This window comes from Neovison vison, chromosome 13 (assembly GCF_020171115.1).
Source record: "Neovison vison isolate M4711 chromosome 13, ASM_NN_V1, whole genome shotgun sequence".
Lineage (NCBI taxonomy): Eukaryota > Metazoa > Chordata > Mammalia > Carnivora > Mustelidae > Neogale > Neogale vison.
Genome location: NC_058103.1, coordinates 37,158,685 through 37,174,095, shown reverse-complemented (window position 1 = coordinate 37,174,095; position 15,411 = coordinate 37,158,685). Strand labels below are relative to the sequence as shown.

Below are 15,411 nucleotides of genomic sequence, written 5' to 3'. Positions count from 1 at the left end.
GCTCACCACGGTGTTGTCAGGGCAGTGCCTGGTGCATTACACTGCTTAGTACAAATGTGAGGAGTGAATGAACCGAATCACGCAGCCCACAGAACAATCACAAAAATGAGAACACAAGGCCCTTGTAGGACACTACTTAGCCAGCTCATACAGTGACTCCTTTTACTCCTTTTACTCCTTTCTTCATACACACTTTGAAAAACATTTGCACACAATTCATTTCACTGAAACCTCATCATAATTTGAGAGTATGAGAACAGGGTCTATCACTCCTAAACCCAAAGGCATCTAAAGTATATACCATTTCTAGAACATCCTGCTAAACCAGGAAAACCTAAATAAATTCCACCATTAGTTCAAATGCCTTTTACAATGTTAAGATAGAAATCTAAATACAACAAAATATAGCTCCACCCAACATCTTTAAGGAATCACCAGATCTAGGTAGTAATGCACGAAGTTTCCTCAACAGTCAAAGCCTATGTCAAAGTTCCTTAAGCCTAAAACCTTAGAGACAGATATCTGCCTAGATCCAGCCACATGCCAGATAATTTTTAGGTCTTCTGAGTTTCAGTACTTCAGCTCAACTGTTTTTGATTAAAATGGTATCTTTAAGTTTTCTTAAAGTGAAACAAATATTATTTCTGGATGACTGGCTACCATGAAGGATACTAGTTAGTTAAAACAGTTGTAGATGGAGTTGAAGAGGCGAAGATAGAAGGATGCATGGAAGACAGCGTAGTTCAGAGTACCAACACTTTCTTTTACTTTTTTTTAAAGATTTTATTTATTTACTTGACAGAGATCACAAGTAGGCAGAGAGGCAGGCAGAGAGAGAGGGGGAAGCAGGCTCCCTGCCAAGCAGAGAACCCAATGTAGGGCTTGATCCCAGGACCCTGGGATCATGACCTAAGCCAAAGGCAGAGGCTTTAACCCACTGAGTCACCCAGGTGCCTCCCTTTCACTTTTAAAAAGTCCTTTGTATAAATCTGCTTTCATTTTGACTTTGGCTCACAAATTAAGTATCCTTTGGATACATCACTTTTATTCTGAAAAATTAACCTGATAAGACAAAGCAGGCTTCTGATCCTCAAAAGGAACTTCCCTTTTGCTATCAATGTCTTTCATTTCAAAATACTCACTCATTAAAAAAGAAAAGTGTTTTTTGCTATGATTTTCAACCTGCGAATGTAAGATAGCTAGCTCCTCAGGAGCCTGAACTCACTCTGATTTCCTTACAACAAATGGCAAAGGAAGTATTTCCTTCCACTTCCAGATATTGTCTTCTGGAGGCAGTCCGGTAAAAAGCTAATTCCAAAGCCTCTATCTTCCTTATTAGAAGATAGGACTTTTTTCCTGAAATGCTGCCAAGTCCCAATTTTCTCCGTGTTTTTTTAATGTTTTAACATTTTACTTAAACAGCGTTCCAGGCACCAGCAACCACGAATTAATTAAATTACAATGTAACACCACCAGAAGGTAAAAGTCTCTCACGATGCCTACATAAATAGATAAATTTTTGCCAGATCTCTTCCCTCACAAGATCTGAAACAAGATGCAGGTCCTCAGGAGTGACTCAAAGAAAGATCGATGACAAACAGAAAGATAAAGGAAAGAATATTTATTACACAACCAACTGTATATTGGGCAACCTACCCACATTATCTCCCTCCTCACAACCACATTGGGAATTGTGAGTCCCATTTTACGGAAGATGTTAAATAACTAAATAACTAAGCTCAGTTCACAAAGCCAGATTACTACCTAGACTTGAACCGCCACCCTTTCCTACTTAAGCTAGCTCCTAAGGATGTAAAGATGAATGGCAAAGAACACCACTGCCACAGTGCTCCACGGTGCTACCAGGTTACCAAACCCAAACCATTCCGTGACTGACAGGACTTTATCGTGACAGCGTGAGTCCCACAGGATCCAGAGTGGCATCTTGCCCTTTCTCCCTGCCTCTCCCTCACCTTTGCAATCATCAATACTGGTTACCCTTCATGCCTGCCTCTTAGCAGCATTGCCTGGCCTTTCTAAGGAGCCAACTCTGAGGTCTGCTACTCTTCTGTGACTCCTTCCATCACTCCTTCCGTCACTACCCACCACCCACAGGGCTGTTACTGGCCTGGCTGCTAGCCCTCTTCTCTTCTCCACTTCTCTTTTCATCACTTCAGTCTCCCCACAATTTGCAAGGTTCTGGCAAGAGGTAGTAAAATAGTTCACTTGGTAAATCATCCTAGCACAGCATGAGCAAGATGGTGGTTAGCTCCAGTGCTCACTCATGTTCATGCACAAAAATAGAGAAGGCACTGGCTTTGGGACCAGAGACGCCTGCAGTCCCCATCCTGGCTCTCTCTGATGTGATGAGGAAGTCACAGAGCCCTCAGGTAACGACAAACATCCCTTGTTATTGGTTCTGTTGGGAAGCTTCAGTGTGACACCAGAGAGTACATCACCTGATTCACAGTGGAACCTACAGATGATGCTTCTCTTCTCCTTCGCTGGTTGCAAAACTACTTCTTCATCAGCAAAGATAACCTGAGTTTCTCCTCCCAGCTTCTTCGGGTCTATAGCTATTCCAGAATAAACACTTTTTGAAAGGTACATTCAAGTTTACCATTGGTAGTATTTACTCAGCTTAATTTTTCAAATGATACTGATCAAAAAGTTCCAAACAACCACACCAGAGTCATGTAATAACTTCTATATTCAACCTTTTTTGGGGGCAACCCTCTTGGGTCCCCTCCTTCCTCAGGAGCTTTACAGTATCACTTTGCTACTGCTCAATAAATCTTGCTTGCTTTGCTGCCTACCAAAAAATTAACTGATTAATTAATTAATTAATTCTCTTTGACATCAAAAAGAACTAAAAGGAGAAACAAGCAGAAATTTTTTGTCAGGCGATCTTCCTTCTACAGAAAGGAACTATACGACAAATTCTCTCCTCAAGTGAGGAAACCAATACCCACCACCCAAAGCAGTAGCTCCTAGCCTTCAGGGAAACTCCTTTGAGAACCTAATGAAAGCTCTGAACCCTTTGTCCATAAAAATGACAATCTGTACAGAGACATAAAATACCGCCTGGAATTTCAAGGGAGTCAAGGGCCCTCTGCAACCCACCCATCAATAGCAAGGTAAGAGTACTCAACAAAGAACCATCTCCATACTTTTTTTTTTCATCTATGTACTTCTTAAATGGGCAAAATCTTAATTCAGATTTTGTTTCTTTAAGGCGCAACAAATTTAAAAACCTGGACAAAAAACTCAAGAACATAAAGAAAAGTTTTCTCATTCCACTCTTCACATCTCTCTGGCTTAGAACAAAATGCTACAAAATACGGCTCTACAGCTGAAGAGGTTCTCTCTTCCAGGCAAAATCTCAAAACAAAGATGTGCTCAGGGCCAGTGCATGTGTTGGAGGGATGGGTAAAGGAAAAGGAGGTACCAGAATTAAATATTAGATCATCTATACATTTCATATTTCAATATCATCTTTTTTAACTTTCTGTATTTGTGTATTTTCTTAATGTGCATTATAGTTGTCTAAAAGCACATGTATTCTATACATAAACAAATACATACGTTATTTTTTACTGATATGAGTAAGCAATGACAAAAAAAGATTAGAGATCCTGTCCTAGTAGATGACTTGCAAAATAAGCTTATCAAACAATATTTTTACCTGGTAACCCTCCACGAATGGAATTTCCCTTGGAAATAATTCCATTATCTACTTTATGCTCTTATTCCTGAAATGAGAAGCCAGTCTGAAACTGATGTTAACTGGACAGTAATGCTGAGATTGTTCCATAAGAACTAGTTCTCCTTTTTGGCTTTAAGAGTCTGATTTGCAGAGTTCTACATGCTCCATATTTTTCTTCCTTAAATGGAAATAACCCGTGTAAAGTATTAAGAGAATAGAAATCAACTGAAAAACTCAGGTAAGCATTTTTCTATAACACAGCTTTTCCTACAACTGTAACAGTTAATATTCTTCAACCCCTACTATGTATCTAACACTGAGATAAATGTTTTAGTTACTTTATGGCACTTAATCTGACTATATAAGGTGGGTTCTAATACTCTCCCAATTGGGAGATAAAAGAAAACTTTGCTTAGAAGTCACATTAAGTGTAAAGAGGCCTCAAAATTCAAACCCATGGGTATGCCCCCTCAGGGCCTCCATTCTTACCTCGGGGAGGCCACCTGCCTCACTTAGATAACATGTTATATGTATTAGGCACTTATTGTTACATACTGGACAAAAATATAATAATATAATAACATTATTTTTATCCCATCAATATGTTTATCACATGTCTAATTCTACTGTAATATAAAAATACAATCCCATATTTGTTTTCAGGAAATCTGCAAATACGAAGGGTAGAAAAGTATTAAGTAGTAAAACAGGATGCTATGCCATCATTAACAAACAAACCAAAGAACTACCTTACCCAGCATTTTAGAAATATCTAGAAACTTTACTCTTTTGCAAGCACTACAAAATCTAATTAATATTAAGAGCTAACATTATTATAAGACAGAAGTTTTAAAGATAAGAAAATTTAACCATAAAACCCTGTTCTGAAAGCCCATTCTAATATTCAGATATGCTATTTCCTCTTAAACTATGTAAAGAAAGAAAGTCTGGTGATTTGATTAGCCCTCAACAGTCCTCAAACATCAGCAGAAAAAAGTGTTCCATCTGCTGCAAAAGGCCAAGTGATGAGTCCCCTAAGTAAAAGGAATCACTCTTAGTATGTCACACATAAAACCCCCTCTATGCTCTCCCCACAAGATATTTCTGTTCCTAACCTGAAACATTCAGAATTACCAAAGCATAAGTCCTCACTCAAGATTTTAAGTGAACACTCAACAATTTGATCCTTTAAAAATATCAAGTCTTCATTAAACAAGTTTGTAACTTTGTGTAAATTATAACTTGAAATAAAACTTGCATGACCTGGATTTGGGGGAAAAAAATTTAGTACTTAGGAAGAAAAAAGAAATGTTTATACTATTATCACTAACAATTTAGATGTCAACCCACAATGTTAACTGGCCAACAAATATTTATTGAATGCCAACTATGTACTAGGCACTAATCTAAGCCCTAGAGGTACAGAAATAAGATTTCTACACTGAAGATTATATTCTAATGGGGCAGGAGAAAGAGATAACACACAAGTGAACTAACAAAGAGAAACTAATTTCAGATTATAAATATAATGCAAAAAAATGATAGACTGATAGGAACTTCAAAGAAGACTATTTTTTAAAAAAAAGTCAGGAGGGACAGTTCCTAAGAAAGCCCCATGGTGCAATGAAACTTGAAGAATGACACTAAGTCAGGGAAAGAAAGTTCTAGGTAGAAAGGGTCACCTCGCCTTACGAAAAGATTAATTTGGCACCTAAATATTTTATGTCTGGGCTGAGTCATATACTGGAGAGATCCACATTATGATGAATTCTGTTTATAGCTTACCATGTTTACTGTTAAGTGTCCAATGGATATGTGTACATATACAGCTAACATAATACTCAGAAAATAAGAATACAATTCCCAATCTTTTGGTCTAACCCAAAAGTTCTTAACTGGAGAAAGAGCAAGAATCATTCGGCAAAATCGTCTAGAATCTGAGATAAGCAGTGAACTGTGCTCTCCCAAAAAAAAAGCCCACTCACAGAAACTTCACAGATTAATTTTAGGAGGGTCTTAGAACATAAAAGCCCAACCACAATGCACGTACCTTATCCCCAACCAGAAATCCATGAACCCAAGGTTACGAACTAAGCAGTAAATATCATACTCAGATGGAATGGTATATGAATACAAATTGCTATCCTACTTTTAAATGATTATAAATCAGGTATGCTTACTCTCAAAATCTTTTGGCCCACATACAACTCTATGTGGGACTTTTTTCAATGCTATAAATTATTAGGATATCTAAAGAAAAAACATTTCCCCCTAAAAGTAAATGAAATACCTCCTCACTACAACTAAGTATAATCTTTCACACATGAAAACCCAGCAACTGACATTTGGTTTTGTGCAAAATCTTCTAATTTCTTCCCAAAAAGAAAAATGTTGCCACATTGTCACAAAGGCTACAAAGCTGAATGTTATTACCTATTAACTTATATTCTTCTAGTTCAGAAGAAAACTTATGATTATTTCTCAAAACCACACACACACACACACACACACACACACTTTCACTTGCCAATTTAGCTATCAAAAAAACATTTATCATTAATCCAAGGTACAAACTAGATCAATGAGTTTTGTTTTTTTTTTTAAGATTTTTAAAAACTTATTTGACAGCACAAGAGAGAACAAAGCAGGGGAGCAGCAGGCAGAGGGAGAGGGAGAAGCAGGCTCCCTGCTAAGCAGGGAGCCTGCTGTGGGGCTCAATCCCAGAACTCCAGGATCTGAGCCAAAGGCAGATGCTTAACCGACTGAGTCACCCAGGGGCCCCTAGATCAATGGTTCTTAACCTTTCTTGATTCAAACACCCCTTTGAGAATCTGAAAAATACACTGTAATTCTCCCATTTAAAAAATGGATATACACATATAAAATGTGCATCTAATTTCAGGCTGCAAAGTGCATTTCAAATTCAGTGAAAGGTTTAAGAATGTCTTCATCTTCTACAGAAGACTATTATCACCGATTGCTTCTGGGAAGGGCAAGTAGGAGAACCAAGTCAGGAAGAAGATTTTTCACTATACATCCTTTTGTATTTTTTAAGATCTGAACCATGTAACTATATTACCTATTCAAAAATAAATTTTAAAAAAACCAATACACTAAAAAATGTAGCAGGATACCAATGTATTTGGTGAGGATCTCCAAATAAAAGTGTTTAAAATAATCTGTCTATGAAATTCAATAGATTTGCAAACTGTTTCTCCCAATTTTTTGGTTGAAAAAGATTCATCCCTACAAAACATGGTCTTGTTTCATAGTTGAGAAATTTCCAATTTCAACTTTTTGCTGAAAAAATATAAAAAGTGAAATAATAATTCCATATTGTTCATATTTTAACTTCTAAAATCCCAGTCAAATAATGCTAGCTAGTATTTACTGAATGTGGCATTGCCGTATCTATTGACTACTACTATCATCCCCACTTGATAGTCAAGAAAACCAAGGCTCTCAGGAGTTAACATACTTGTCCCATACAACATAACTAGTGAGTAAGGCAGGACTCTTCCAAGTAACAAGGCCCATGAGCTTTCCCCCAGGTGACACTGCACAGTACAAGGAAAATGGCAAACACTAAAATAAAGGACATTATTCCTTAAGAAACTAATGTCATTATAAATACACCTTAAGGCACTAACCCATTATAAAAATTGGGACTTACTTCTGCATATTCCTTTCTTACACACTACACAAAGCAGAAATGGATGAAAAAGAAGGATCCCCTCAACAGATCAGAAAAGCATCAACATTAGTTTTAAATTGGGATTTTTAAAAACCTCACAAACTGTCACCCTAAAAAATAAAAATGTAAGCTGAATCACAAGCCTAGAGATTAAAAAAAAAAGAGAGAAGAAAAAGAGGTTTTCATTGAAGAAGGAATTTAAAGAAACACAGTGTTACAGATCTAAAAGTTTTAACACCAAGGGGCAGAGTTTCTGCTGAAGAGTACCTCCAGTCATCACAGTTTTGGGAACGTTTAATTATTGAATGTCTGAACTATTAGGAAAATGCCTTGAAAACATATAAAGAATTATGAGGCTAGAAATAATGACATACTCTCATTATAATTCCATCTTCAAAGAGGTGGTTCTTGTCAAAAATATTTCACTCAAATCTAAACTTGCATAAGCTATTAATTAAGGTCAAAGAAAGAAGGAAACAGGTCATAGGGAGGATGGGGGTGGGGGGGATTAATCACCTAACCTAGTAGTACTACTAAGGTTACTACTACTTAGTATTACTATGATGATAATAATGATAAATATGTGTGTATATATTTCCTAAGTGTTTTTTTTATTTTTTTTAAGATTTTATCTGTTTATTTGTCAAAGAGAGAACATACAAGCAAGGGGAGCGGCAGGCAGAGGGAGAAGCAGGCTCCCCACTGAGCAAGGAGCCCAATGTGGGACTCCATCCCAGAACCCTGGGATCATGACCCCAGCGGAAGGCAGATGCCTAACCGCTGAGCCACCCAGGCGCCCCTCCCTAAGTGTTTGGTTTAACTGTCCTTATAGAGATGGGTAATTGTCAAAGCTTGCTTCGTATCATGCCATGTAGGCACAAGGAAAGCATACAAGTCTTTACATAAAGCACTCAAACTTTTACTAATTCCCCTTGAGTAAAAGTCCTTCAAGTTCAAAAACTTCAGGAGTCTCTGGAAACATTTTCAAAAGTATATAAAGACAGAGAAAATTCAAATGTTTCTATTTCATTATAAATTGCTGAGGAAAACCAGCTATGTTCACAGAACAACATGCTAACATTGCTTTCTGTTGAAAGTAACATGGTTGATATAAATTACAAGACCCCACCTATCAGAAAAGAGCAAAAAAGATGAAACTTTTCCTTAAATTTTGCAAGTGAAGAGACTTTTAAAATGCCAAACGCTGGGGCGCCTGGGTGGCTCAGGTAGTTGAATGTCTGCCTTCAGCTCCCAGGATCAGGACCCACGTTGGGCTCTCTTGCTCAGCAAGAAGTCTGCTTCTCTCTCTCACTCTCCCCCTGTACTCTGTCTCTCTCTCACATAAATAAATAAAGTCTTAAAAAATAATAATAATAATAAATAAAATGCTAATGGCCATTATTACATATAAACCAGTCAAATATTATGATGCATATAATAAACATTCTGATAAGGGATACATACAAAACAAGTGATCGTTAATGAATACCTAATGTTTCAATTTTCAAAAATTACATATTAAAAAGATGAGTTACAAAATAATACAATTTCTGTTTCAAAGTCCCCTAAAATTAAAGATCTTAAGGACATGAATTTGACTTTATTCTTTAATGAAACCCACAAAATTCACCTGCCATTTATATTACAGTGCCAAACAAAATTAATTCAAACCTTCCTATTTGGTCAAAGCAATACTACAGAAAATTACATCAGTTACTACCTTTGGCATGTGCACATAATTTGTTCTGGTTTCTCCTAAGGAAATAGTAAAAAATAAAATAAAGAAATTCCTCCTGTATTTTCTTTATATTCCATAAATTACTCCCTGAAGTGAGAAAACTGCACACAAATAAAATTCAATCCATCGTATGAAAAACAAATGTCATTTAACAAATAAATTCTCTGTAAAAATCAAGAGCAAGTAAACATTTCTGAAATCTACATCTGACTATTACTTCTCTGTTACTCTACAGATAGGGAAATCGAATTTATGGAATGCTTTCCAGAATATTTTCCCATAACACACTTACTACACAAGAATCACTCTCAGTCTGTCTGGAATTAAGCTGTGGATCTATCTAGTACTACATGGTCCTGTTGTGCTTCAATTCTCCCATGCTGGCAAAATACACAAGTTCACAAAAATGATATTCCTGGAGAGCAGGGTTCTTGGAAATTTTTCAGTATTATCAGACTTCACTTAAAAAAAGGGAAAAGGATATACAAACAGCCAGTAAACACATGAAAAGATGTTCAACATCATTCATTAGTCGTAAGGGAAATGCAAATCAAAACCACAAAGAAATACCACTTCACACACACTATGATGGCTATTATTAAAAAAAGAAAAGAAAAAAAAAAAAAAACAAGTGTTGGTGAGGAGGTAGAGAAATTGGAACCCTTGTGCATTGATGGTAAGAATGTAAAATGATACAGCTGCTGTGGAAAACAGTCTGGCAATTCCTTAAAAATTGAAATATATGATCTAGCAATTGCACTTCTGGGCATGTACCCAAAAGAAGTGAAAGCAGGGGCTCAAAGAGACACTTGTACACCCATGTTCACAGCAGCGTTCACAAAAACCAAAAGGTGGAAATGGGTCCCCAAGTGTTCACTGACAGATGGATAAATAATATATGGTATATACACAAAGCAGAATATTATTCAGGTTTAAAAGGAAGGAAATTCTAACACATGCTACAACATGGATAAACCTTGAGGACATTATGCTAAGGGGAATAATCCAGTCACAAAAAAACCTAGAGAACAAATCCATAAAGACAGAAAGTGGAATGGCGGTTACTTACCGAGGGGCAAAGGGGAGGGGAGAATGGAGAGTTACTGTTTAATGGATAGAGTTTCAGTGGGGGGAGATGAAGAAGTTCTGGAGGTGGGGGGGGGTGCCCAACAATGTCAGCGTCCCTAACGTCACACTTAATGCATACATGAAATAGTTAAAATGGTCAACTGTGTTAGGAATATTTTACCATGATTTTTTTTAAAAAATGAGATATGGAACAACAAAATCTTAAAATGTGCCAAATTCTTCTCACCCATGCCTTTTCACTACCCACAAAACCAATCAGTGGTCAGTTCAGTTCGAATGTAAATGTTTGCCATAAGCCCCAAGATAAATATAACAATAAAGTTTAAAATTCTTTTTAAACCTAAAAAAGTTTAATCGTCTTCCTCAAAATAAAGTCCTTTGCCAGAAAGACATGCTAATAGCTCTTATATGTCTAGTTCGATTAAAAAAGTTGCCAAGGAATCCATACGCCTCACAACTTTGTATTTCAAGCTTTATCCTTAGAGTTTTTCCTTCCTTTATTTTCTGAAGCCTCACAAAGACTTTTTCATTTTTACCAGCAAAACCTTTAGCTAAAATTTTCTCCCCCACAAACTCATAAGAGCTCATCTCTACAAACCAGTACATGTATCATTTTTACAGTAATCACAATTCATTTAGTTTCCACCAATTCCAAGTATATACCTCAGAATCTTATTTGTGACTCTAACTCCCAAAAAAAAAAAAAAAAGTTCACATGGGGAAAAATAGAAGCCTGAAATATCCTAGGCTAAATTTTGAGGATCTTTTCTAGTCAAACTCCAGTTCTTCTTACAATACCTTCCAATTTCACAAACTGTTTCAGAAGTAAATGTTCATTAACGAATCAGGTTTTCTGGTTTCCTCTGAGCTACAAAAGTGTACTGCTTTGTTCATGTTCCCTTTGTCCTCACTCTTAAGTGTTCAGCAGATAAAAATCTACTTTCAAAGGCAGATTTCAACAGTTTCCATGCTATAAATACTACATTCTGATATATTTCAACCGTGACTGTTCATAAACATAAAGCAAACAAATGAAAATTAAAAGGAACAAGAAGTGTCCACATATACATACCAAAGGCTGAAAGGCCCAATTTAGAAAAAGCAAATCTCATATTAAAAACTTGTCCTTAATTCATTCCAAAGTAAAGACAAAAGTAGTATTAAACGAGTATGATCATGTTTTCTACATGTATTATCTGAAAACACAATTACAACCATTTTTTATTTTTAAAAATGAATTCTTTCAAACACCACTTTCTGTATGTAAGTTAATGGTATCATCTCCTCTCCTAAGTCTACTTCCTGTGACTAAAACTATACAATTTGTAGCTATTATCACATATGATGTATATACCTAAATGTCAAGAAAAAATGAAAAACCGCAGACTCAGGTATCTTAAAGTTTCTCTGGCATTCAGTTTTTCTCTTTATCAGCGTGAGAGAGGGATAACAGGTTTCTTTACATTTGTTCACAGCTATTTATATTAAATTGAGCCCTTTAAAAAGGAAAGTGGGTCTATCTGCCCACATAGCAGTAACTTCAACATGTCCGAAATCTCCCCTCCCTTCAATTTGCCACACAGAACTTTAACAAATATGGAATTCTGCAAAAAGAAGATTAAATACAGATATATAAAGATCAACTGGAAAGGAATCCATCACCTGGTCATGAGCCTTACCTTTTAGCAGCGGCAGAGGTGTTAACTCAATAGGCTTGCCTTGAGACCTAAACTGTGAGGAACTTTGCGACCTCTTCTGTCTGGCTTTTCTGACGGACTTCCGAGAAAATCCGTCTACTTTATCCACTGATGGAGGAGTAGATGGTGCTGAGGACATATCCCTACTGAAGAGAAAGAGGTATCATAAACATATTCCCAAGGTGGAAGCATACGCATGAATTACACAAATTCGAAAATTCCCATAAACAATATGCATGAAAATTGGAATGTGTGATGAAGAAAGCAAATAAAATCAATTAAGAAAAGTCATATGTTCAATGGGGAAACATGAAAATTTGATGATAAACAGAAGGAATTTAAGTACCATATAAGCAACATTGTAGTTCTAATGCACGGGCTGCTCCCATTCTGATAAGCATTAAAGATGTTCACTGACACTTGAGGAAGTCTTCTAAGTCATCTACTCATTTTCTAACTGCACAGTTCTTCTCATCTTGAGATTCCTGAAGTAATTCTGGAGCTATTCTGCCACTGGAAAACTTCCATCGATACATTTTCCCAAGATATTTAATATTATAAATGGGCTCTGGAGTTAAAACCCTTATTGTACTTCAAGAATCTACACCATGTATCACAGCAAGGGGAAATTTACAAGTACTGAAACTATGTAGGTATGACTTTTAATGCAATGTGCTGTGTTAGCTATGATAAACTATACCGCACCAGAAATGAGGACAGGTTAGATTAAACAGAACACATAAAAAGCATAATTAGAAGCATTTCAAAGAAGTCTTCTTTTTGAATGAAGCCATCTTAAGTTATTAAAGCTTAATAAACAGAATTCTGATGAAATTGTGCACCAAAGTTGAAAACATAAATTCACACCCTACTTTGACAACCAAGTTGAATTCCCTTTAAGTTCATCATCAGATATTAATTTTCATTCCATCAAGCTGATGGAACAGTTCTTTTAGATTTTTTTAACATTCTCAAATTATTAAAATGAAGGCTAGTTCCTAAAAGTAACAAGACTTAAGCTCAATTTCATTCTCCAATTAAACATATGCCATCATTTCCATGGCACTGAGGCTCCATGCAAGATTAATGGCAGACTTGAATAAAAATAATGCATATGGGGGAAATACCAAAATGCAATTACTCACCTGTCATTCCAATACATAAGATAAGTGTTTTCTAACCTCTAAATTAAAAGGTAAGGGAGTTTCTTCCTGAACATGCATGAATAAAAAGTTATCTGGATTATCCGGATTCCGACAAAGTAAAAAAATAACAAAAATTTGTTAAACAAAACCCAGGATCTTGAGGTTTGGAATTTTGAAGTCTTGTTTGATTCTCTTTAAAAAAAAAAAAAAGTTTTTAGAAAGCTACCTACTTTAGCCTTAAATAAAATGGGACAGATTCAAAATGGAATTGCAAACTATGAATGACTATGATAGAAGTAAGATCAGTTAAAATTTTTCACAATGACTGCATCAGCAAGTTCCACATCTCATCTGTATGTTGTAAATTTAGGGGCAGCTTTTCCAATGTGGTATGTGAATTATTTAGATTTCATTTAACCCAAACAACGCAAGATTTCGGTAAACCCTGTTCCTCCATCACTCTTTTTGTCTTTTCTTCATTCCTCACCTCCCATCTCTAAAGATGATTTATTGCTGGCATTTTTTTTTTAAACGCATTTGCCCCTTCTGCCCGCGGCCCAGAATAAACGTCAAGGATCTCAACCCTAAAGCGCTGCAGAACTGAACTTGCAGTAGCAGTGGGTCCGTGCAAAGCCCGGAGAAACAGGTTTCGCCCTGGACCAGGACGCCAGAAGCTTTATCATCGTCTAAGCAGCGGGCACGGGGCATTTCCAAGGTTCAGGATAATCCAAGGGGGGTGCTGGGGTGGAGGAGAAAGACAGGGAAGGGGTTGGTCTGTAGGGATGCTGACATACTCCCTTTGCTACCCCCCCCCACCCCGCCCCAAGCCCTGGAGAAGATAAGCTGTTACAGAATCCTCCTCACTACATCAATCGCCCCCCCCCGCCGGCTTCCCCCCGCCCCCCGTCAGTGGATAAAGGGGGACAAGAATATGCCTCCAATGCCGGAAGGTGGGGGGGGGCGCGGGGGGAGGAGAGGCAGAGTAAATGGGCGGCATCGTCAGAAGCCTTTGCAGGTAAATCAGACAAGTGGGACGGGCGCTCCCTCTCCCACACCCCACCCCACCCCACCGCACCCCTCGCCTGCGCCGGCCCGGCCTTCCCGAAGCCGGTGTTCTGCAGGTTCCTGAGGAAGACCTGGAAGAGGAAAGGAAGCGGGCGAGCCGAGGTGCTGGAGAGACAAAGTTACCTTGAAGCTTCTGGGGAAGAATCCGAAGATGATCTGTGGTTTCGAGGGGAGACCGGTGTGAGGGCCGCAGCGGGGGCGGGTGGCGGGACCGGGACGTGCGGGGGGAGGTCCGGACAGCGGCAGGGAGCCCGGGGCGACGGCTGTCCGGCGCGGCGTCCCTCCGGTTCCGCGGCGGCGGCGCCTCTAGGCCTCACGGCCGGACCTGAATCTCAGCGCTCCGGCGGTGGCGACGGCGGCGGCAGCCTCACGATCCTCCCCCGCGGGCCCGTCCCATCAAATCGGCACCGACCCCGTTGCGGCTCCGCCGGTGGCTCCTCGCTCACATTCCCGGCGGGCGGCGCCTCTGCTCGTTGCCCCGGACCCGGCGGCGGCGGCGGCTACGACGTGGGGAGGGGGGGAAGGGAGGGAGGAAGAGTGGATCCGCAGCGGCAGCAGGAGAAGGAAGGAGAAGGAGGAGGAGCCGCTGGAGCTTTAGCCGCCGCTGCCAGAGCCGCCCTTTGGTACCCGCGGTGGGTCCCCGTCAATGCCCCTTTCTCTCTCCTATTGTCAATATCACCGGGCGGCTGAGTCCATGGCACACGCGCAACCGAACCTTCTGGCCAGCAGCGCCCGCCTCCGGCGCCCACTCACTGGAGGCTTCAAACGGGAAGCGAGGCCTCATTGGCCCGCGTCCGCCTTCACTCCCATGCCAGCAGGTTCGTCTGAGAGCCGATCAGGGATTGGCGGCGGGGGGGCGGAGAAACAGGAGGGTGGGAAGAGAAAAGGCCGAGGATTGGGCTGAGTCGAGAAGGACCCGGATGCAGCCGCGATCTCCGGCCGCGCTGCTGCAGCTTCCGCCAGGCGGGTGGGTAGACTGTAGTACGGGAGCACTGCAGCCCGTAGGCCTTTGAGGAGCTCCTGAAACCCGGGAGGTGTGCGACTCATAGATCAATGGGATGGCTGGGTTTCCACGCAATGCGGCTTCTCTGGGCGGCGGTTGTCTTCAGCGAGAGGATTCCAAGGGCAAGGGTCGGCTGAGGGTGGGGGAGGCCCCTGGGCCTTGGATCCGCCCCCTTCAGCAGCTAGGCTGGCGGGTCTGGGCTTGAGGAGCCCCAACTTGGGACGGGTACCAGCGCTGAAATAAGCGCAGAAAGAAGGAAGGTGTCCCGCCCGCG

At 39.6% G+C, this 15,411-nt stretch overlaps 1 protein-coding gene across 4 annotated transcripts in view; it reads right to left on the bottom strand.

Moving 5' to 3' along the window:
- The window catches only part of PPP2R5E (protein phosphatase 2 regulatory subunit B'epsilon), a 146,356-nt gene extending 131,976 nt beyond the window's left edge, over positions 1–14,380 (bottom strand). For 2 of the 4 annotated variants that reach the window (XM_044231274.1, XM_044231277.1), the window contains exons 1-2: positions 14,258–14,380; positions 11,907–12,070 (exon numbers count right to left, since the gene is read on the bottom strand). In XM_044231274.1, the coding sequence (XP_044087209.1) occupies positions 11,907–12,063 (157 nt within the window). In that variant the 5' untranslated portion in view covers positions 12,064–12,070; positions 14,258–14,380. Of the gene's footprint in view, positions 1–11,906; positions 12,071–13,556; positions 13,614–14,257 lie in introns of those variants that run through there. The other 2 variants (XM_044231275.1, XM_044231276.1) reach the window with 2 other exon arrangements.
- Between the last annotated feature and the right edge of the window lie 1,031 nt (positions 14,381–15,411).